A 24,852-nucleotide genomic window follows, 5' to 3' on the forward strand; every position below is an offset into this window, starting at 1 on the left:
TCTTCAGCCGCTCCCCTTCTCCATGTCCCCATCTCTGCCTCCATCTCTGGTGTCTCTGCTTCTCTGAATAAGGTCCCACATTCTTCTTGTGCTCTTTCCCTTGATGGTCCTAGGGTTCTCTGTTTCTGGACTATAAGATTAACTGCTCCCCCATTTTTGTTACAAAACTTCTACCTTTACAGTTGTGACAGTTGCAATTAGTCATGATAACAATTACTCACTATTGAATCATAAGAATCTTATCCCCACCTCTTTTAACCAGCCCTATCTAGACAAGATAGGTGTACCCAGGTCTCACCACACATTGGACCAGCAGCCCTTCCTCTTCTGTCTCTCATTTCCAGGTCATCAGGAGTCAATGGACCATGGTTGAACTCAGCCCATTTCTTAATTGCTGCCTTTCCCCCTCTTCCACTCACCAGTAGACCAACATGCTTGCCAGCAAGCTTACATGCCTGCTCATGTGTTCCCCTTGAGTTTCAGTCTTGGAGGGGGTGGGGGGGTTGTCCTGAAGGAACTTGATTGTTTGCCTTGATGGCTTCCTGGCGAACAGCTTGCTTATTCTTGCAGTGGCCAGCCATACTGCCATTTTTGTCTTGGGTTTTTCCTAATGCTCTTTCTTTGAAAATGTATCTTCTGTTGCTCTAGCTGTTTGAGGTTGGTCTGCTTGTCCTTTCTAGTGAGAATGTCCCACCTTACAAGGCTCTGGCTGCTGGAATGGACTCAGGATTCCACCTAATGTCCTATACTCTGTAAAGTTTCCGCAAGAGACTTGTCTCACTGGGCATGTTCTAGAACCCCTTTTAGGTATTCCAATCACTAATAGGCTGAAGACAGGCTTACAAGTTTTCTGTAATCATGTTTCCCGACACTCCTTTCTATCCCACTCAAGTGTCTATTTTACAATACTAAGCAAGGGAAACAAATATTCATAAGATAGTCACGCATCTTAGTATTATTTTCCCTCTTCAAACTATGCCTAGATCCCTGTATCACAGAGCCCTGTTGTTCCAAGGTTAAGCATGCATCATTATTTACCTCTGTCCCACTAAGCCCATGCAAACCTATCTCAGTGTTCCCCTATCTACTTTGTTCTTCCATCTCCTCGCTCTTCTTGTATTGCCTTCCCCAATACCCGAACTATGATGTGTCTGCCTTTACCCTGTGCTCTACCGTTGCCTCCCTCCACCTCCCCCAAAACCTCCCACCCCAACCCCACCATTGTGGTTACCTTATATTCCTTTAACTTTTCCCTCCATTTAAGACAGTCTATTTTATTCTGTAATTTACCTGACCTTCCCACCACCTAGATCTCTGTTCCTCTATGTTTACCTTCTTTCACATTGTAATTGTTTTGATCATAGACTGACCTCCCAGATCCTCTGAATTTGTTTTTATAGTTTTATTCTGTTCTTGACTCTTCCATTTGTCAATTGACTTCTGGGTGATGCTGCCACATACGTCAATCTCTGATTGTAGTCTGCTCTTGTTGGTGCTCTGTCCATAGAACTCCGTTTAGGATGTTTTTCATCACAGGGTTGGCTTTGGAAAAATCCCTTAGCTCCTGTTTATCCTGGAAATATTTTGGTTACATTGTCCTATTTGAATGACAGCTTTGTTGGGTAGAGGATTCTTGGTCAGCAGTTGTTTTCTTTCAGGGTTTTTTAAATATATGTCTCTCCATTGCCTTCTTGCCTGCATGGTTTCTATTGAGATATCCGAGCTTAATCTGATTTGCTTGTCTTTGTATGTTACACTTCTCTTTTCCCTAGCTGCTTTCAGGATTCTCTCCTTATCTTTGATTTTGGAAAGCTTGATTATTATATGTCTTTCTTTTAGGGTCTATCCTTCCTGGGGTTCATTGAGCTTCTTGGATGCTTATTTTTTCACTTTTCAGGATATTAGGGAACTATTCTTCCAGAAGTTCTTCAACTATCTCTTCTGTGGACTTGTGTGATTTTTTCCTGTTCTGGAATGCTGGTAAGTCTTAAGTTATTCCTCTTCATGTTATCTAACATGAACCTTAGGCCTTCTTCAGATTTTTTTGTCCTTTTTCTGTTTGTTCTTCTATCTTAGTAGTATTGAGAGATTTATCTTCCAACTCACTAGTTCTAGCTTCCATTTCTTCAATTCTACTTCTTTACCCTTTCAGTGCATTGTTCATTTCTGATATTCTATTATTCATCGTTTGGATTTCTTTCAGTAGGTTTTGAACTGTTTCCAATGCTGTATCTATCTTATTTGATTGTTCCTATAGAGCTTTCCTGACTTCTTCCTTATTTTTATCAACTTCACTGTAAAATCTTTTGGTACGTTTTATAATAATTTTTCTGAATTCCTTCTCAGGCATTTCAAAAGCCTGCCCTCCTTCCAGTATGGAGTGTAGGTCTACCTCCAGCTCATTTGTCTCAGTCACTTTATCTCGTTTCTGGACATGTGCTGATATGGTCATCTGTTTTTTGGGCATATTCAGTGGTTAGCTGTGGTCTTAATACTTAATTGAGTGTGTGTTTTGATATTTTTTTATGTTTTCTGATTGCCTCCAGGTAGATGTGATCAGGAGGGCTTCCCTTTTCACTCTTGTTCATGAAAAATTTCAAGATGCCACTGTTGGTCGTTATGACATAACTCAGGATTCAATTTTCCGCCTGTTTCCTTTTTAGTCTGCCTGTCCTACTCCAAAATCCCTGTTCAGGCCTTTTTCTTAGTGATAAACAGTTCAGGGCCAGCTGTGGCCATTTTGCACTGCTGTTTGCTTTTAAGTAGAAACTGTCACTTTAAATTTTGAGGGTATCTGTGCACATGCATAATAGAACTCTCTGGAGGTGGGGGTGGGGTGTCCACTCACTCAGGCACCCCATCTAGTCACCAGAATGGAGATGCACAGACAGTGAGAGGTCAATAAACGGATATGAAAAAAATAATGTCTACACGTTTGTCTCCATAGTTCTGTGGCTGCTCTGATCCTTCCCTGGTTTGGTCTCACCCAAGATGGCTGCTCAGGGAGCAGCTGAGCGCCTTGGATTAGAAAGTACTGGATTTCTTGCTTCTGCTACAAATTCCACTGGCTGTAAGCCTTCTGATTTTCTAAATATTCCTTCATAAGTGGTTCAATGTTCTGGAACCATCCCCTGAGCCTTCTTGGTCCTGTATTCTGTGTTATTGCTGACAGAGCTCCTATCTACACTTCAACCCTATCTGCCATCTTGTTTGTTCTCCAAAATTTAAGTTTATCTTAACCAATGTTTGTGTATCAGAAAAATCCTGGTTCCCTGTGCATGGGTCCCTGTCCATCGTGTGTTACTTGTACATTAATATAAATAGCATTCACTCATGTGCCACCTGAAGTCATTCAGCATAACAACAGGGGCACATATTTGGCATTTGGGGAAATGCCTGACTGGGTACTTGTGAAGACCCTTTGGTTCAGCCCAGAGGGTTCATGCTGATGACCATAACTATATGAGTCACTTTTACCCTCTAGGTATGATTTAGGGAGTCATCATCCCAGTTTATAAAGATGAGGAAAATGCTGTTTAAATTGAAGTTGAGTAGATCTGTACTGTGAATTCGGAAAGCTGGTGGGCTATAGGCATTTGAACATGCTGTTCACTCACAACCTTCTCAGGACATGCTGGCTCTGCAAAACCATGGTTGGGGCTGCCATGGGGGGAGGCTTGTTGATGAGTCTCCATGGCTGTCATCCTGGGCCATCTTCAGAACCACTGGCTTATCCTTTGCTGGACTGAAAGCTATTGCTTGATGATCTCTGAAGTTGGTTTTATTTCCTGACTAATCTATTTGGATCAGAGCCCAGAGGCCAGCTTTTATTTCCTTTGATCTCCTCCATGGTTGTCAGCAATTTTTAAACCAGTAAAGCACATACTCCCTCGTTCCCCATTTCCACATGTCATCATAAGAGAATGATCTTTATTTGCATCTGTATTTTGTTTCTATAGTACAGATCAGTAAACTCTCTCCATTCCCTAGACAATCAGAATTACATAGGCATATTTATTATATAGGCAAATCTGCTGCACAAGACCTTGTTAAAGTGTTCAAAAGCAAAGATGTCAGTTGGAGGACTAAGATGCACCTGACCTAAGCTGTGGTACTTTCAATAACCTCATATGCATGTGAAAGTTAAACAACGAATAAGGAAGACTGTAGAAGAATTGATACATCTGAGTTATGGTGTTGGAGAAGAACACTAAAGGAACCATGGACTGCCAGAAGAACAAACAAATCTGTGTTGGAGGAAGTAGAACCAGAATGCTCCTAAGAAGCCAAGATGACCAGATTTCATCTCTCATACTTCAGCTCTATATATTATCAGGAGGGACCAGTTTCTGGAGAATGACATCATGCTTGGTAAAGTGGAGGGTCAGCATAAGAGAGGGAGACCTCCAACGAGATGGATTGGCACAGTGGCAGCAGCAGTGGGCTCAAGTGTAGCAGCAACTGTGAAGATGACGCAGGACTGGTCAGTGTTTCATTCTGTTTTACGGAGGGTCACTATGAGTTGGAACCCACTCGACCCTATGTAACCTAACCACAAATTTAACTTAAATTTACAATATGTAGTACGCAGGATAAATAGCTTAGTTATATTTTGTAAGTGTAGATCACAAATCCAAATGAAGAATTTATGTCTATCCCTTAATGCATATTCTGTGCAATGACAACCATCCTGTTGCATTGTCACAAACATCTACTCCATAAGTACTTATTGACTGTCTCTTCTATGCCAACTGCCATGTGTGTAGTGTCCTCACATATTCCAAAGTGCTGCCATTTAGGGTATCAAAAGGTCTTGTATCCCAGGCTGTGAGAACTTTCCAATACAGGCAATGTAATGGCAGCCTTTCAGCTACACTAGCTTAGAAGGGTGCTGGTCCAGAGAAGATGCTTGGTACATATGATTTTTCCTCTCCCTCATTCCCTTCAGGAGGCAGTCAAGCCTACAGCTCCATGTTGTTGTTGTTAAATGCCATTGAATCAGTCCTGACTCACAGTGACCCTGTATAGGGTTTCTGAGGAATGGCTGGTGACCTTGTGGCTCAAACCGACCTTGTAATCCAATGCTTAACCTATAGTGCCACACCAGGACCCCAGAGTTCTATGGCCAGTTCCTTTTAAAACTCTTTCTACTGGCGTTTTCTGACTAAGAAGAAAGCTGGCAGTAGAGGCCCATCCAGCCAAAGGTGCAGCATTCCGGGTCCCTGGAGATAGCTTGCTACCTGTATTGGCCACAGAGCAAGTAGCATAGAGTAGGCACACTCCTAGGCTGCTCATTTTAATTGTGCCTTGTTTCCAAAGCACTGTTTGCCAGACTTCACTGCATAAAACTCTCAAGAATGTGTTCACAACCCCCAGCCTGAAAAACACTGGGCTTTTTTTGCAAACAAGTGCCAGGTGCATTCCCAACCATGAGAAGACCTGCCACTCCCCTAATAAAACCAAGTCTTAGCAGTTAGCATACTTGCCTGAAACCAAGAGGCTTATGGTTCACCAAGAGACCCCTCAGAAAAAGGGCTTGGTAATTTACTTCCAAAAAAAATCAGAGGTGGACAATCGTATGGAGCACTGTTCTACTCTCACAAACATGGGCTCACCATGACTCGAATTGGTTTAATAACAATTAAAAAACAAACAAACATAGCATGGAGACAACATCTAGATCGTATTGCCCCAAATGCAGTAGCCTAGTGCCAACCTGAATCTCTTGTCTATGATTGTTGTACAGTGTTGGTTGTGTGTTGCTGTGAGGTTGGAAGCTATACCACCAGCATTTTAAATATCAACAGAGTCACCCATGGGAAACAGGAAGCAGAGCTTCCAGACTAAGTCAGACAAGGAAGAAGAGCCAGACCCTTTCTGAATGGTTGACCTCTGAAAACCTTCTGAATCACGACAGAACCTTGTCAGATGCCAGAAGATGAGCCCCCAGGTGGGAAGGCATTCAAGATAGGACTAGGGAAGAGTTGCCTCCTCAAAACAGAGTTGATCTTAGTGACGATGATATAGAGAAAAGCTTCCAGAACCTTCTTTTGCTAATGGAGCACAACTCAAAATGGGAAGAAACAGGTGCAAGGATATATTAACTATCAAAACATGGAATGTACAAAGTATGAATTTAGGAAATTTTGAAGTCCTCAAAAATGATATGGAAGGATTTATGAAGCATTAATGAGCTGAAATGAACTGGTATTGGCTATTTTTGAGTTGGACAATTGTATAGTTTGCTGTGTTGGGAATGACAAATTGAAGAAGAATGGCATCAATTCATTGTCAAAAAGAATATTTCAGGATCTATCTCGAGTACAATGCTGTCCATGATAGAATAATATCCATATGCCTACTATCTAGTCAATACCTTGTATAGGGTTTCTGAGGCTGTAAATCTTTTCAGGAGCAGATAGTTTCATTTTTTTTCCTGCAAGAGCAGCTGATGGGCTCAAACCACAGACCTTGTCATTCCCGGTCTAGTACTTATCCTAGAGCAGAGCTACAGCACTCCATAAAAAGATAATTATTTGTACTTTATTGACTATGTGAAGGCATTAGATTGTGTGGATCATAACATTGCAAAGAATGAATATTCTAGAACACTTCATTGTGCTCATGAGGAACCTGTACAGGAGGCAGTGTTTCATTCTGTTGTGCCTAGGGTCCCTATGAGTCTGAACTGATTCAACACCTAGTAAGAACACTGCCAACCTTGGTGGACCCATTGGTTTTTGTCAGTCTATTGCATTTCCTTTGGAAATGTCAGATCTGTTTTGATTATGTCTAATGTGGCATAATGGTTATGAATCGGGCTGCAACCTAAAGGTCAGCAGTTCGAAACTACCAGCTGTTCTGTGGAAGAAAGATGAGGTTTTCTGCTCCTATAAAGATTTACAGCCTCAGAAGCCCTGTTGTTGTTATTGTCAAGGGCCATCGAGTCGATTCCACCCATAATGACCCTGTATAGGGTTTCCAAGGAGCAGCTGGTGAGCTTGAGCCACCAACCTTGTAGTTCAAATGACTTTGCAGTCTGGCACATTAACCCACAGCACCACACCAGGGTTGCTATAGTAGGAACCGACTCTACAGCACATAACCACCACCAGTATACTGATGATTATTGATGGGACTAGCCAGACATCTTGTTTGGTGTAGGTGAGACTGAGGAGTAGGAATTACTATGATGTTTTCCTTCCTCTTTCTATCCCCACAATTCTCATGGACTTTGTCCTTATAGGAAGAAAAAAAAAAAAAAGACCAAAAGAAAGCCATTTGGCCTTGGTGTGGCTCATAGAATTCAGCAGACTGAAAGGCGGCACTTTCAAGTACAGAAAGCCCTGATTTGCTAAGGGTGGGCTTGGGGAATTTTACTATGAGGTTCCCTTCTCCTCATCTCCCTTCCCCACAGAGGGTGGCCACTGAGCTGCCAGGGAAAGACTGCCAAGATTGAGCCCCAGGTGGCCTCATGAATTGCTCTCTGATCTCTGATTCTCTGCACTACCTTCTTGTTTAGCAAAAACAGTCACCCCTGAAGAGTGCCTGGTGAACCCTGTGGGCATGAACCGCTACAATGTGGACCCCTCCACCACCGCCTTTAACCACAGGGGATCCTTGCACCCCTCCTCCTCACTCTACTGCAAGAGGCAGAACTCTGGAGACCACCGCCTCGGGGGAGGCCCTACCACCACAGCCGGTGGTATCCATGCAAGCCCCTTGGCCTCTGGGCTGAGGCCCCCAGCCTCCAGCCCCAAGAGCAACGGGACCTCTCATGAAGGAAACCGATGTGGTAATGTAATGCATGCACTGATTTCCCAGGCCTTAGCCTCCTCTGCCCTTGCTCTGGGACCACTGCATGTGGAGGGGGTTGGTGGGGCGTTGGGTGGGTTGGGTAACTGAACAGAGACCCCTAGGGGAAAGTAGAAGTTTCTACAAGCTACAAGCTGCTGTGTGGATTTTTGTTATTGTCCAAGGCTATCAAGCTCAGTCTCTGACCTATAAATGTACGTAATGGTATATACTTGTTTCTGTTAAGTGTCCTCAAGTTGATTCTGACTCATAGCAACCCTGTATAGAGTTTCCAAGGAGAGGCTCATAGATTTGAATTGTCGACAGTGTGGTTAGCACTTCAATGCTAATACTACAACACCACACCAACACTACAGTATGCTTGTTGTTGTTGTTGTTGTTAGGTGCCATCGAGTCAGTTCCGACCCATAGCAACCCTGCGTAGGGTTTCCGAGGAGCAGCTGGTAAGCTTGAAACACTGACCTTGCAGTTCAAACTGACATTGCAGTCCAGCGCTTTAATCCACAGCAGCACACCAGGACAGTATGCTAGGCTATAGGAATAAGTAGCCTTCTAAATGTACATTGGCTCAAATACAATAGAAGTTTACTTTTTGTTCAAGGGTCTAAGGTGGGTGTTTCTAACTGGGAGGGTGCCTCTTGATTGAGCGAGCCAGGCTCCATCCATGGTATTGCCTGTCAACTTCTATGTCCACTGTACCCTGAACATCCAGTGGGCAGAATAGAAATGAGAGCGTGGAGAACTGAAGAGCCAAAAGTGGTATGCACCTCCCTCATTCACCATCTGTTGGCACAGTTGGCCATTTTACTTCACTTAACTGCAAGGGAGTTGGTAAATACTTAGATTTTGGTAGAGTTTTCCCTTGCATAGTGAAAGCCACTTTCAGGGTATAAATACAGGGCTGTGGTTAATCCAACCACCACACGTCTGTTGGTGGCTTGTTTGTTGCTGTATGCCTCCTGCATTTTTTAACTACCAGCAGTTTTACTCATGGTGGACAGGTTTCAAAGAACTTCCAGGCTAAGTCAGACTAGGAAGAAGGAGAAGCTGATCACTTCTGAATGTTTAGCCACTGAAAACCCTATGAATATCTATAGAACATTGTCAGCTATAGTACTGGAAACTGAAAACATTACAAATAGTAGTAGGATATTGTCTAATATTGTGTTGGAAGATGAGCCCCTCAGATTAGAAGATATTCTAGAAATGACTGGTTAAGAGTTGCTTCTTCATAGTAGAGTTAACCATACTGCCATGAATGGAATAAAGCTTTTGAGACTTTCATGTGCTGAAGGGGCACAGCTCAAAATGAGGAGAAACAGCTGCAAATATCCAATAATAATTAGAACATGGAGTGTATGAAGTATGAATCTACGAAAATTAGAAGTTTTCAAAAATTAAATGGTACATACAGAGATTGCTATCCTAGGCATTAGTGAGCTGAAATGGACTGATAGTGACCATTTTAAATCTGACAATCACATGGTTTATTATACCGGGAATGATAAATTGAAGAGGAATGGTGTCACATTCATCATCAAAAAGAACATATCAAGGTCTGTTTTGAAGTACAACATTATCTGTGATAGGATAATATCCATACGCCTAAAAGGAAGATCAGTTAATACGACTATGATTCAAATTTATGCACCAACCACTAAAGCCAGTGAGAATGAAATTAAAGAATTCTACCAACTTCTTCAATCTGAAACTGATCAAACATACAATCAAGATGTATTGATAATTAATGATGATTGGAATACAAAGGTTGGAAACAAAGAGGAAGGATCAGCAGTTGGAAAATATGGCCTTAGTGATAGAAATTTTGCTGGAGAGCATATGATGGAATTTTACAAGACCAATGATTTATTCGTTGCAAATACCAATTTTAAACAACATAAAAGGTGGCTATACACCTGGACCTCATCAGATAGAATACACAAGAATCAAACTGACTACATCTGTGGGAAAAGATGGTGGAAAAGCTCAATATCAGTCAAAACCAAGGCCAGGAGCAGACTGTGTAACAGACCATCAGTTGCATATGTACAATTTCTGGCTGAAGTTGAAGAAAATTAAAACAAATTCACAAGAGCCAAAATATGACCTTGAATATAGCCCACCTGAAGTTAGAGACCATCTCAAGAACAGATTTGATGCATTAGACACTAATGGCCAAAAACCAGAAGACTTGTGGGATGACATCAAGAACATCATACAGGAAGAAAGCAAAAGGCCATTCAAAATACAAAATAAGAAGATCAAAATGGATGTCAGAAGAGACTTTGAAACTTACTCTACAGTGTAGAGATTCTAAAGCAAATGGAAGAAATGAAGAAGTTGAAAAGCTGAACAGAAATTTCAAAGGGCTGCTCGAGAAGACAAGTCAAATATTCCAATGATGTGTGCAAAGACCTGGAGAAGAAACCAAAAAGGGAAGAACAAGCTCAACATTCCTCAAGCTGAAAAAACAAACTGAAGAAAAAAATACACACCTCAACTTGTAATATTGAAAGATTCCAAGGACAAACTATTGAATGATACAGAAAGTATCAAAAGAAGATGGAAGGTATACACAGAGCCCCTGTACCAAAATGAAATGGTCAATGTTCAACCATTTCAAGAGTTAGCATATGACCAAGAACTGATGGTACTGAAAGATGAAGTCCAAGCTACACTGAAGGCATTGACTAAAAACAAGCTTCCAGGAATTGATGGAATACAAATTGAAATCTTTCAGCAGAGTGATGTATCACTGGAGGCATTCATTCAGTTATACCAAGAAATTTGCAAGACAGCTACCTGGTCAACCAATTAGAAGAGGTTTGTGCCTATTCCAAAGAGAGGTGACCCAATCGAATGCAGAAATCATCTTAACAGAATCATTAACATCACATGCAAGTAAAATTTTGTTGAAGATAATTCAAAAATGGCTGCAACAGTATATTGACAGGGTCCTGTCAGAAACTGAAGCCAGATTCAGAAGAGGATATGGAACTAGGGATATCATTACTGACATCTGATGGATCTTGGCTGAAAATAGAGAGTACCAGAAAGATGTTTACTCATGTTTTATTGACTAACCAAAGATTTTTGACTGTGTAGATCATGGCAAGCTATAGATAATATTGAGAAGAATGAGTTTTCCAGAACATTTCATTGTGCTGATGAGGAACCTGTACATAGACCAAGAGGCAGTCATTCTAACAGAACAGGAGGACACTGGATGGTTTAAAATTAAGAAAAGTGTGCACTTTTTTTTTTTTTTTTACCATGCTTACACAATCTGTATGTTGAGAAAATAATTTTTAAAAAAGCTGAATAATATTAAGAAGAATATGGCATCAAGATCTGAGGAAGACTCATTAATAACCTGTGATATTTAAATGATACAACCTTGCTTTCTGGAAACAAAGAGGACTTAAAATACTTACTGATGAAGATCAAAGACTACAACCTTCAGTATGGATTGCACTTCAATGTAAAAAAAACAAAACTTTTCACCACTGGACCAATAAATACCATCATGATAAATGGAGATAAGATTGAAGTTGTCAAAGTCTTCATTTTGCTTTGTTCCACAATCGACACTCATGGAAGCAGTATTAGGCAAAATTGCTGCACAAGACCTCTTTAAAGTGTTCAAGAGTAAAGATATCAGTTTGAGGACTAAGGTTTGTCTGACTCAAATCATGGTATTTCCAATAATTTTAAATGCATGTGAATCTTGGACAATGAATAAGGAAGACCCTGAAAGAACTGATGCATTTGAATTATGGTGTTAGAAAAGAATATTAAAAGTATCATGGACTGCTAGAAGAACAAATAAATTTGTGTTGGAAGAAGTACAGCCAGAATGTTCCTTAGAAGCCAGGATGAGTAGAGTTCATCTTTCATACTCTGAACATACTGTCAGGAGGGATCGGACCTTGGAGAAGGACATTCATACTTGGTAAAGTGGAGGGTCAGTGAAAAAGAGGAAGACCCCCAGTAAGACTGACACAGTGGCAACAGCATTCGGCTGAAATGTAGCAACAGTTGTTAGGGCAACACAGGACCAAGCAATGTATCATTCTGTTGTGCATAGAGTCTCTACTGACTGGACAACACCTACCAACAACAAAAAACAATCAACTTAACAGCAAACCCCATGTTGTTGAGTCAGTTCAGACTCACAGTGACTCTATAGAACTGAGTAGAACTGCCCCATAAGGTTTCTAAGACTGCAAATCTGTATGAAAGGCTGCTCCATCTTTCTTCTGTGCAGCAGCCGGTGGATTCAAACCAGCAAGCTTTCAGTTAACATCCTAGCACTTTAAGCACTGTGCCAGCCCTGCTCATGGCATAATCAGAGTTAAGCAAAATTCTCATAATGCTGGATGTAATGCCCCACTAACGAAAATTTGTTGGAATGTAGTATATTGTCATTAGAAAGAGAGATTGGAGTCCATTCAGATTTATGTTTGTTTTTCTTTTTCAGTCAGTATTAAGCTTTACTAGTTCAGCATGATGAATAATGCATGGATTGAGGATACAGACAGCTTGGGCTGGAATCCTGGATCTCCCACTTCCTGAATGAGTGACCTTTGGGAAGTCTTAACTTCTCTGTGCCTCTGTTTCCTTACCTGTCAAATTAACATCCTCCTCATCATCATAGCTGCTTTCTGCTTCGTAGGAATGTTGGAAGGATTAAATATGCTCTTACGTGTACAGCTGATTCTCATTATTCATGGTCATTATGTCCTATAAAGTGTCAATGAACACTGAATTCACAAACACAGAACCAGCCTTGTACAACCTCAACTGGGAACATGAGCATCAGGTGACTAAAAATTTTCACCCTTTGCACATGAGCACATTTAAGAATGACTACCCAAAGCAAGTGAATATTCATATAGAATACACAAATTGGCATTCGTTCAATCTGAGAAGAAAAAAGGTCAACTGTATTTGGCATTGGGCTTACTAACAGAAAGAGTTTAATAAATATTTATTAAAAGTAGTTGGAGTAGTCAGAGATGACTTGAACACAGCCCTCAGCAGATCACAGCACATCATCTTGGCATCTGAAAAGGAGAGCCCAGCCCAATGAGTCATGGAGTCTCTATGTTGTCCCTAGCTGCTGTGTCCTTATGGCAAGACACATTTCTGCTCTTATCCTTGGATCCCTCCATCAGTGACCCATACAAGCTGCACATATAAGCTATTTTGTGCAATCCAAATCCTCCACATACACCTCTAAGGTCCTCACCCATCTCAGGCTGGCCTTGTTCTGCCAAGCCTCCCTAGATTGATAGTGAGACAGGACACAGATTCTCTCATCTGTTGGGACTCTTCATTGAATGCAGAGGTGCCCAAAGACCATTCCTTGACATTGCTGTGCAGACATTGTTATGGCCAGGCAGAAGATTTGGATAGACAAAGCCCAAGCTCCAGTGTTGAAAGGGGAGAGAGACACTGTTCCATCTGTTATCTAAGAATGAGAAAAGGGGATAAGGCTTGGTACAAACCAGCATCTTAAAGTAATTGAAGGGCAGTATTTATTTCCCAGATTTATCCCCAGAGTTAGCATATCTGACATATGTTGTTGTTAATTGCTCTCGAGTCAGTTCTGACTCATAGTGACCCTGTATAGGGTTTCCAAAGGCCTGCTGGTGGGTTGAAGCTCCGGCCTTGTGGCTAGCAGTCCAGAACTTATCTTACAGTGCCACACTTCCAAGGTTTATCCCCAGAATTAATTAGCATAATATCTAACATGTGGTTGTTAAGTGCCATTAAGTCAGTTCCAACCCATAGCAACCCAGGATAGGGTTTTTGAGGAGCGGCTGGTGAGTTTGAACCGCTGAACTTATGGTTCAAATCGACCTTGCAGTCCATTGCATTATCCTATAGCATCATGTTGAATAAATATCCGTGTGCCCAGTGCCTTCATGTTGCTTCCTGGTTGTCAAAATCCTCATCCTGGTGTCTGCCTACCTGATCTGCTTTTGAAAGGTTTCTTTCAACCTCCTCTACTCAATCGGATTTCCATTGTCTTAGACAACAATCTGATTGAATTGACTCATGTTACTGAGAATATGGGCGATACTAATAGTTAAGTGCTCAACTACCAGCTGAAAGTTTGGAGGTTTGAACACACCCAGAAGTGCCTAAGAAGACAGACCTGGTGATCTGTTGTTGTTGTTGTTGTTGTTAAGTACTGTGGAGTCAGTTCTGACTCATAGTGACCCTACACAGGGTTTCCGAGACTGTAAATCTTTACGGGAGCAGAACGCCTCATCTTTCTCCTGCAGAACAGCTGGCAGTTTCAAACTGCCAACCTTGAGGTTAGCAGCCTGATTCGTAACCACTACGCTACCAAACCCTATGGAGCAATTCTACTCTGCACACACGGGATTGTCATTAGTCAGAATCAACTCCATAGCAGCAAACAACAAGGACAGCCTGAAAGTATTGTCTCTTTACAAAATGGCGCTATTTACTCCCTCTCCAACTCAAGAGTATCTATTGTTGCTGGTTGCCATTGAGTTTTCCCTGACTCACGGTGACCTCACGCACAACCAACCATCATAATCCACAGGGTTTTCATTGACTGACATTTGAGGGTAGATCCCTAGGCCTTTTTCCCCCAAACATCTTAGTATGGAAGCCTTGCAGAAACTTGTTCAGCCTCACAGCAAAACATGCACCTCCATGGACAGGAGGCGGTAGATGTGCTTGAGGTGGGTGGGACGTAATGAAACCCAGGTTTCCCACATGGAAGGTGGAAATTCTGCACTGAACCACCAGAGTCCCCCCAAATGGTCTAAGTGGTGACATTTTAGACCCTGTGTCTTAAGCATAGAAATTCTGGCAGTCTGAGGGAGGCATTGTTTGGATCTGTCATTTGTCCAATAACTGCTTGCTCACCCATCCCAGTCCTCCTGGAGCCCATCCTACAGCCCAAGAACTGTAGGATCAGCACTGGACTGTGAACCACAAGGTTAGCAAGTCAACTCCACCAGCTGCTCCTCCGAAACCCTGTACACAGTCACTTTGAGTTGGAACCAACCCAACAGCACTTAGCAATAACAAGAAGCAACTTTCAAAGACTCTCAAAACAGCTTCCTGCTCTCCTCCCTCCAGTTCCTCATTGCCTCCTTCCAGCTGAGCTCTGGAACAGCCTTCCCATCCCAGTGCCAACACCCCTCCTGTTCTTCATTTTCATCTTCACCTATCCCTTTGTCCTCCCGGAATTTTTCCATCACTGCCCAGATCTGGGTGCAGAACCTGACTCTGAGAAAGCCTAGCAGTCAGAGCCCAGGTTGTCTCAGGAAAGCCTCAGTAGCTCAGGATGTCTGCCTCTCAGAATCTTTAATGAAGTCAGAGAAATAGATCTATTAGGGCCTGCTGCCTTCCCCTCTAAGCAAGTCACTAACTGGATCCTTAATAGCATTGTCTTTTCTATAGTTTAGAGATACTAGAGAGACTCTTGCCTAATACTCTGATAATTAGACTTGTTTCTAATAGACAGAACCTCATGGGGCTATAGGGGTATTTATTTAAAGTCACAAAGCCATACTGCCTCCTTGGAGTAAAGTTGCTGCAAGCTGGAGCAGTTGAAGATCACTGTAAGACTTTGTAAAACCAATGGGAAAAAAGGCAAGAATTTACCCTTGTAGGGATGTGGTTGCTAAGTGCCGTGGAGTCGATTCCGACCCATAGCGACTCTGTATATGGTTTCCAAGGAGCGACTGGTGAGCTTGAACCACCAACCTTGTGATTCAAACAACTTTGTAGTCTGGTGCATTAACCCACAATACCACACCAGGACTCTCTTGTTGGTATAGTAACTCTAATCCTCCAAAAGTTCCTCTTAACCAGGTTGCTTAATGGAACCACAGATACATTCACATTCTCAGCAGCAACATGAAGGGAGTGGGTGGAGGAAAGAGGGAGAGAGGTAATGTGGGCATACCCTAAAAAGAGTTCCACTTCTGTTTATATCTCATTGGCTAGAACTTGTTCACCTTGTGCATTAGCTGCAAGGGAACCTGGGAAACTTAGTGTCAATTCCAGACAACCATGAGCCCAGCTAAAAATCAGGGACTCTATGAAAAAAGACGGACTCTTGGTGTGGAGCTGTAGGATCAGCACTGGACTGTGAACTACAAGGTTGGCAGTTCAAACCTACCGGCTGCTCCTCGAAAACCCTAGGATCACCATGAGTCAGAACCGACTCGATGGCACTTTACAACAACAACAACAATCACAAAGGAAAGAAACCCTGGTGGCTAGTTGGACTGCTAACCACAAGGTCAGCAGTTTGACTCCACCAGCCTCTCTACAAGGAAAGATTTACAGCCTCAGAAGCCCTACATGGGGTCCCTATGAGTCAGAATCAACTCAGTGGGGGTGGGTTTAGCATGGGTTCTTATTACAAAAGAAAGGGGTCCTGGTGGTGCAGCTGGCTAAGAACTCAGCTGCTAACTTAAAGGTTGATGCTTGGAGCCCATGAGTCACCCTAGGAGGAAAGACCTGGAGCTCTGTTTCCATGAAGATTAGCCCCAAACCAATCCACTGCCATCAGTGTATCCTGTCTCATAGCGACCCTACAAAGGACTTCTGAGACTGCAGTTCTTCATGGGAGTAGATAGCTTCATCTTTCTTCCATGAGCAGGGCAGTTGTACTCTGTCACATGGGGTCGCTTTGCATTGGAATCACTTTGTCAGCACACATTACAAAAGAAGAAGTAGAAAAATGATATTGAGTAAACAAAGGGCAGTCTCAGCCATGCCTCCTAACTAGGAACACTCCCTCCTGTCTCCTCCTATGGCACTTTTTTACTCATTTCCTCTAATATTTAGTCTATTCTGACCCATAATAGAGACCAGATTCTGAGCTCCATGAGGTGTCTTGTTCGTATTTTAATCCCTACAGCCCCTTTGCTAGGGCTTTCCACTGTGGTGCTAATCAGGTGGGTTTTAAACCACAGAAGCCAGAAAGCCAGACAGGCTGCAGACCGGGTACCAGTGATGTGGCAAACCTCCCAGCCTTCTCTTTTATGTGATCACTTACCTGGCCACCTGCTATTTTGATAAATCATACTTACTGCCTCTGCTAGGGGGCTCTGAAGAGGGTGTGTTCACAGGACCCATATCCCTGGCTTTTGCTGCTATTCAGGTGAAAATATGAGAGTGCCTCCCTGTTTGTTTCTCAGGCCAGATATCATCAAGAGCTATTAAGACATTTCAGATGACTAAAGCTTTCTGACTTGCCATTAATAGGACATGCTGTGGAATTTCCAACCACAATTAGGTCTGAGCTACAGGATTCAGAATCAAGAAACAAAGTCAACCTGACCTTGTTATTACAACTCAAATACTCCCTATGGATTGGATTTGCTTTGCTAGGGTATGGCATTGGTTGAGGGAGACAGTTCAGCTAGAAAACAAAGAATGAGGATAATGCTTTATGTGGGAGGGATGAAATGAGCAAAACATAATGACCAGAAGAGCCACTGGGTAGGTCTCTCACCTCATAGTCTTTCAAACATGCTTACAATAGAAATAATAGATAACAACACTGTTTCAAGTACATCTGATATCATCCAGTTTGTGGGCTAGCCTGGACACCTTGTTTCTAGGAAGAATGAAGTCTCAGGGAGCAGGTTACTTGGAGGAGCTGCGAATAACCCACCCTTCCCCTTCCCTTTCCTTCTATGCTTGCCCACCTAGTTCTAGCTGCCAGAGAGGCTAAGAGGGCTGAGGGTTGAAGAAGAACACAGAGATAATGATGGGTTTCCCTTCAAGATGTCAGGCATTTGATCCTTATGATACTCTTATGAAATCAGGAATAATATCCCCACTTTATAGATGGAGGTTAATTGCAATACATAGCGACTAATCAGAAGAACTAGAAACTGGCTTTTGGGTCTTCGGTGTTTCTCACTTGGACACATTGATGGAGCTGCATATGAGTAAGAAGGTTGTGAAAAAGGATCATAAAGTGTCACAGGGGGAAGGGACTTTAGAGATCATTCCCAAGCAAAGCACCAAACCAGTTGCTGTCAAGTGGATTCTAACTCTGTCAAAATAGAACTGTGCTCCCTCCATAAGGCGTTCAGTGGCTGATTTTTTAAAAAGCAGTTCGCCGGGACTCTCTTCCAAGGTGCTTCTGGATAGACTCAAACCACCAACCTTTTTTTCGTTTTTCTTTTTTAAGCTAATGACTGTTTGATTAACTGTTTGCACCACTTAGGGACTCCAGAAATCATTCCAAACACCCTTATTTCACAATGGAGAAGCACAGAAAAGATTACATCATCGGTGGGTAGTAGACATTTCCAACTTGCAGCTCACTGATCTTCTTTATGAGTCTGTTATTAGCTAAAAAGTTTTCCCCAAATTATGAATGAGCAAAGGGGAAATCATGTGCACGCTCGTAGGAAGGTGTCAGACGGAGGCTCTCGGTACCTGCGCTCTGAAAATGTCCTGGATGTCTCAGAAGCAGATTCATCATTCTATTTCTGGTAAGTGTGAATTCGGCTTTAGCAACAAAACAAAACGAATCAGTATTTCATTATATATCCATTCAAAACTCTGTTTTCTTTTCACCGTCTCCGGACATCACCAAGAACAAAGTCCTCCATGGTCAAGAATGCTGCCTTCCCATAAAGACATTTGGCAGGCATGGTACAAGTCCTGCGTCTTTCAGTGCAAGATGTTTTCCCATTCATTATATCTTACTATTGACCTGTCACATCTGCCTGCCTTGGCTGTGTTGGCCTGAACACCTCTGTCTTCCTGAAACCTTCACAAGCAACTGGAGGGATTTGTGTATTCATTAGCTCTGTGAGCAAAGACTTTACAAACCATTTTGCTTCCTTCTAAAGTAAATTTAGGTGTGGTGCTGCAGGTTAAAGTGCTGGACTACAAGGTTGGTTTGAACTATAAGGTCGGTGGTTCAAGTTCATCAGCCACTCCCAGGATTGCTAAGAGCCAGAACTGACTCGATGGCACTTAACAACAACAAAGCAAGCTTATGCATTTGGGATCCTGAGCAACTCTCGGGGTATACACCTTGGGCTTCCTTCTGCTCTCTGTCTTATGCTACCAAGCTGTGCTCCAGCCGCAGCTGTTCTATTCTAGAAAAGTGGAAAATGCCGGCAGGAAGCACCAGTGCCAGGAATGAAGCTCACTTTGACGACTCTGTTGCCTTCTTCCCACCACAGTGGTCACCGGAAAGCCTGCTCCTTACATACACGACACGCCAATCCTTTGCTCAGCCCCCGCGCTGTCTGCGGATTGCCTCAACCTTGCTCAGAGGACCTCAGGCTCCCATGAATGATCCTGTTCATCCGTCTGTTTTTTTGGGGGGAGGAGGGCGGGAATTGGGTTGTTGTTTTTTTTTTTTTTGATTCCTGTCAAACACAGGAAATTAGATTTGACCTCTACTCTCATCACTCTGAAATCCTCCTTGGCACTAAAGACTTCCAGCCTTTGTAATCAGAGCAGCTATTATCACTCTGATTAACGCTGGAGCGCTTATGGGGCGGGAACCAAAGGCAAATGTGATTTCTGTGAGTCCTCGTCCCCATGTTGAATGCGGATGTCTTTAAACGGAGTGAAATCATCTCTAATAAGCAGGCATCAGTATTCAGATGGCTCCGGGCTGCATTAGCAGTTTCCTGGCAAAGTGGTCTGTGCCAAACCACCTTATGGGACCTTTCCAGGTCCAACCAGAAAACAGCAGGAAGAATCTCAAAGGAAAGCCTATTGTCAACCAAACCATAATGTATTTGGGACAGACTTGGAAGTGCAATGCTGTCTTTTCCTCAGCTCTAATGGATCACCATGTACGTCTCAAGCACATTAAATGGAGGAGACGGAAAGACATGGTAGAAAACAACTGTGCCCTCAGATGAGAGAAGGAAAATGCAGGGGACTCCCAAAGTTCATGAAAAAAAAGTAGAATTGAAAGATAATGGATATTTTCCATGAACTTTTAAATTTTTTTCTAGCCTTTGCATTCGACTATGGATTTCCCACTCAAGGCTTCTGTATAAGATACCTATTCTGTTTCTGCAAAGCACATGGATTCATTTTACATTTTGTTGTTGTTGTTGTTATGTGCCATGGAGACAGTTCTGACCCACAGCGACCCCGTACAGGGTTTCTGAGGCTGCAAATCTTTACGGAGCAGAAAGCCTCATTTTTCTCCTGCAGAACATCTGGTAGTTTCAAACTGCCGACCTTGAGGTTAGCAGACCAATTTGTAACCACTACGCTACTGAACACATATTTACAAATAAATCTACTGTAGTCAGAGCTAGTGATTGTTATTAGCCAGCGGTGAGAGGATCATGTTTGTCTCAATCACTAAACACTTCACACAGGGCCCGGCACAAAGAAGGTAGTCAGTGAATTGTGGGATAAATGGAGGGGGGACAGTGACAAAGGGGTTGTGGCACTGTAGGATCAGCACTGAACCACAAGATCAGCTTGAACTGCAAGGTCAGCAGTTCAAACTCACCAGCTACTTCTCAGAAACCCTATACGGAGTTGGTACTGACTTGATGGCACTTAACAATAGGACATTAAAATCTAGCTGGAGGTTCAGACAAGTACATAAGCAATTGTTACACAGGGAAGAATTTGGAGAGCATTTTACATGAAAGACGAACCAAGATCTCAAGGCTAAGGAGGGAGGAAGGTGACATCTAAGTGGCAGGGAGCAGAGAAATGGCGCTTATGAAGAAGTTAGGCTCTCCCTTGACTTTGGCATCAGGTGGAGCTTCAAAGGAGCAGCGATTCTGTGCATAGTGCAAACAGTTCATGCATGCAGCCACTAACCAAGAGTTTGGTGGTTTGAATTTACCCGGAGTATCTGGGGGAAAAGGTCTGGTCATCTATTTCCAAAAAATCAGTCACTGAAAACCCTTTAGAGCACAGTTCTACTTGGATGCATATGGGGTTGCCTTGAGCCAGAGTCAACTCGGTGGCAATCAGTTTTTAAAAGAGAAGAAAAAGGTGGAGAAAAGTAAAAAGGGGAAACATTTTGGCCATAGCAAGTATGCCACATGGAGTATTCAGGAAAGCGAGGGGACAGGTCCAGGCTCTCACCCTTCCAGGTAGAAAAAAGAAAGTACATTCATTGCCACTGACTCTATTCTGACCCTGTAGGACACCGTAGAAGCGCCCCGGTAGGGCTTGAAAGGCTGATGGGCTCAAACTGCCAACGTTTCGTTATCAGCTGAGCACTTCATCATTGTGTCACCAAGACGTCTTCCAAGCTGGGAGCACAGCCTTTTGACAGATGATGAGTTGAGGTTTTAAAGGAAATCCTTTTCCTATGCTTCATTTCCTGAGAGGGCAGAGCTTTTGCATAGATGGGGCTTTCTCCAAGAGTGAATTCTGTCACAGACAAGAATAGCCATCCACACTTTCTCTGTCACAGGAGAGCCTGGACCTCGGGGGTCCTGAGAACCCCCTCCCAGACCAAGTGAGGGCAGGCAGCATGCAAGCAGGTATGGAATCCCTTCTTCCACCATCTCATGATCTCCCTCTCTCTGCTTGTCCCATCCAGCCTCAAGCCCTTCTCCAGATGGGCAAGATGCCAGACGGCCCAGGAGCACGAACCCCTCCACCTGGACAGTGGAGGACGTGGTCTGGTTCCTGAAAGACGCTGACCCTCAGGCTTTGGGGCCTCACGTGGAGCTCTTCAGAAAGCATGTATGCCAGGGGTGGACCCCAACCTCCATGGGGTGGGAGACTAAGGGTCAGGGAGTTGGGGTCTGCTGGGGCAATTGAACTAAGTAAGCCCTAGGGGAATGCTCAAGTGAGGAAGAGATGAGAGGCTAGGTGGAACCACAGGCTTCTCAGAGCAGGAAAACCTGAAAAACTCGGTTTTGCTCTGTCTGTACATTCCACAAACAAACATATATAGTGTGTTCGCAGTAGTCAGGCAAACTGTGATTGTGCCCCTTGTGTTTTGAGGATTAAATGAGAAAATATACATCAAGTACTCAGCACAGTGTCTGGCTTCCAGCTAGCTCTCATTCAACCCAAACCAAACCAAGTCCATTGTCACTGAGACCATTCTGATTCATGGCTACTCTACGTGTTACAGAGGAAAACTGTTCCACACAGTCCTGGCTATAATCTTCATGGAGCAGATCCTCAGGGCTTTCTTCTGCGGTGCTTCTGGCTGGGCCCAAACTGCCAGCTTTTAGGTTTGTAGTCAAATGCAAACTATTTGCGCCACCCACGGATTTTAGCTCACATTAGCAGGTATTATTACACCCACTCAGGAGGTGCTGGAATGTGTAAAGATGATTGGAAACTATTGCTGCACCAACCATGCCTCCCACAGTCCTTTCTCCTCAACTGGGTCTCATGATTCATTACAATGGCCACACAGAACTTAAACATCATACTCATGGTTGTGGGTTTTATTAGGGAACTTAACAGGTTACAATATAGGATTAGACAATGCTTAGGGAACAGTTAGTTGTTCTAGTCAGCTGCTGATAAACGCCCATAGTACACCCCACATCACCATAAGCCTTAGTCTGAAATAACTCAGATCTAGCTCCATGGGTCAGCACTAAAGTGCCTAGAAGTACCCCACTCTACAAGCAAGCTTCCTGCCAAAGCCACTCAGATTCATTTGCTCGGGTCTCAGACTCTGTTTCTTGGTTCTGCTGTTCTTATTCCTCTGCCACTTCTCTGATGTCACAGTTTTCCATCCCTGGGTTGAGGAGACTCAATGTGCAGGGACCTTGGGGTTCAAAGGGCATGCTCCACTCCTGGTTCTTTCTCTTTGATGGTAATGAGATCCCCCATCCCTGCTTCTGAGATGGTTCATATTATAGTCACGCTAGAGTTCCAAGTCTTTACAGTTACAATGAAGTCTGCCAGCATCTACAGCTGAATCATATCATCCTATAAGTATCTTCTCCCACCTTCTCTGACCCAGACCTTGTCGTTGTTGTTGTTAAGTGCCATCGAGTCGGTTCTGACTCACAGTGACCCTAAATAGGATTTCTTGAACCGCCAACAGCTTTGCAGTCTGGCACATTTATCCATAGCGCCACACCAGGACTATTTCAAGCAGAGCAGAAATAGTGTAGGCGTGACAGACTATGACTGGAAGAGATATGAGATAATTTTCCTAGACATTAGCTAATTCACTACACCAGAAATGAAGAAAAAAAAGGTAATACTTTCTCTGCCAAGTATATGGTATTGGTGTCTCATTGCTGTTATAACAAATTACCACAAACTTTGTGGCTTAAGACAACATAAATTTATTATCTCCCAGTTCTGTAGATCATAAGCCTGGCATGAGTCTCAGTGGTCTAAATTCAGAGGGTCAGCAAGTATGTGTCCCTCCCTGGGGACTTGAGGGAGAGTCTGTTTCCTCATTCTTTCACTCACTGTCCCTTACCCCAGCTTCAAAGCCAGTAAGAACGGGGCGAATCCTTCTCAGATCACCATCTCTCTGATTCTTGCTTCAGATTTCCCCTTTTCTGTTAAGAATTCTTGTCGTTATATCCCTCAATATTCTGCTAATCTATAATGTTGTTGTTGTTAAGTGCCATTGAGTCAGTTCCGACTAACAGCGACCCTGTACAGGGTTTCTGAGGAGCAGTTGGTGAGTTTGAACCACTAACCTTGTCACATCAGGAGTCCAATCTATAATAATCTCCCTATTTTAAAGTCAGCTGACAAATAACCTTAATTCTATCTAGAACAGGGGTGGGAAATGACCAGCCTGCAGGCCATATGTTGTTGTTAGGTGCCATCGAGTCAGTACTGACTCATAGCAACCCTATGCACAACAGAACAAAACAATGCCTAGTCCTGGGTCAACCGTATAGTTGTTGTTGTTGTTAAGTACTGTCGAGTCGGTTCCAACCCATAGCGACCCTGTACAGGGTTTCCGAGGGTGTAAATCTTTACGGGAGTAGAAAGCTTCATCTTTCTCCCGTGGAGCGGCTGGTAGTTTCGAACCGCTGACCTTAAGGTTCGCAGCCCTATTCATAACCACTACGCTACCAGAGCTCCTTGGGTCAACCATATAAAGCCCTTGAAATTATTTGGTCTGACACTGCCAAGGTAATCCCAGTTCTAGCCATCACGTTAGGGATGTTTGACCAAATAAAGCAGGCTCATTTTCAAGTTCATAATTTTGTATGACCCGTAAATGATGTTATAAATATCAACATGGTCCTTGGTTCCCCACACACACACACACACTCTAGAAACTTAATTCTCTTTAGCTAATGGAATCCTGGTGTGGCACTGCATGATAACACACAGGACCACAGGTTGGCGGTTCAAACCCACCAGCTGCTCCTCAGAAATCCCATACAGTGTCACTATGAGTCAGAACCAACGTGGTGGCACTTAACAACAACAACATGTAATGTAACATAGCCACAGGTTCTGGGTATTAAGACATAGGCGTCTGTGAAGAGGAAGATGTTATTCTACACCCATTATTCTTTCCGTCTGTCTCTCTCTCTCTATCTAGGTGATTCTATCGTAGAAAGTATACTCTCACATCTGGAAAGCATCTTAAAGAGCCTCTTCTAATCTGTCATTCACATCTGATTAGCAGAGCCTTGAGACCAAGAAACAGAATGAGTTCTGTTTAGTCAGATTTGGGTAGAGGGAGTCTGATGTTTTCATGAGATGGTGGAAGTCTATCAGGTAGGGTAAAAATGAGGCTCCTAAGAGGAGACTGCAAACAAGATTTGTCCACTCTGCCATTTTATCAAGGGCACGGAGAATGAGTGACACAGAGTAGGTGCTCTATTGATGGCGGCTGACTGGCTAGAAAGATGGATGGATGGATGGATGAGTGAGTGGATGGATGGATGGATGGATGGATAGATGGATGGATGGATGGATGGATGGATGGATGGATGGATGGATGGATGGATGGATAGATGGATGGATGGATGGATGGATGGATGGATGGATGGATGGATGAGTGGGTGGATGGATGGATGGATGGATGGATGGATGGATGGATGGATGGATGGGTGG

General features: G+C 43.2%; 1 protein-coding gene across 1 annotated transcript in view; it reads left to right on the top strand.

Moving 5' to 3' along the window:
* The window catches only part of SCML4 (sex comb on midleg-like 4 (Drosophila)), a 173,937-nt gene that overhangs the window by 146,875 nt on the left and 2,210 nt on the right, over nt 1-24,852 (top strand). Inside the window, exons 6-7 of the mRNA XM_006839954.1 lie at nt 7,523-7,795; nt 21,383-21,528. Of these exons, the coding sequence (XP_006840017.1) occupies nt 7,523-7,795; nt 21,383-21,528 (419 nt within the window). The remainder of the gene's footprint in view (nt 1-7,522; nt 7,796-21,382; nt 21,529-24,852) is intronic.

This window comes from Chrysochloris asiatica, unplaced genomic scaffold (assembly GCF_000296735.1).
Source record: "Chrysochloris asiatica unplaced genomic scaffold, ChrAsi1.0 scaffold00027, whole genome shotgun sequence".
Lineage (NCBI taxonomy): Eukaryota > Metazoa > Chordata > Mammalia > Afrosoricida > Chrysochloridae > Chrysochloris > Chrysochloris asiatica.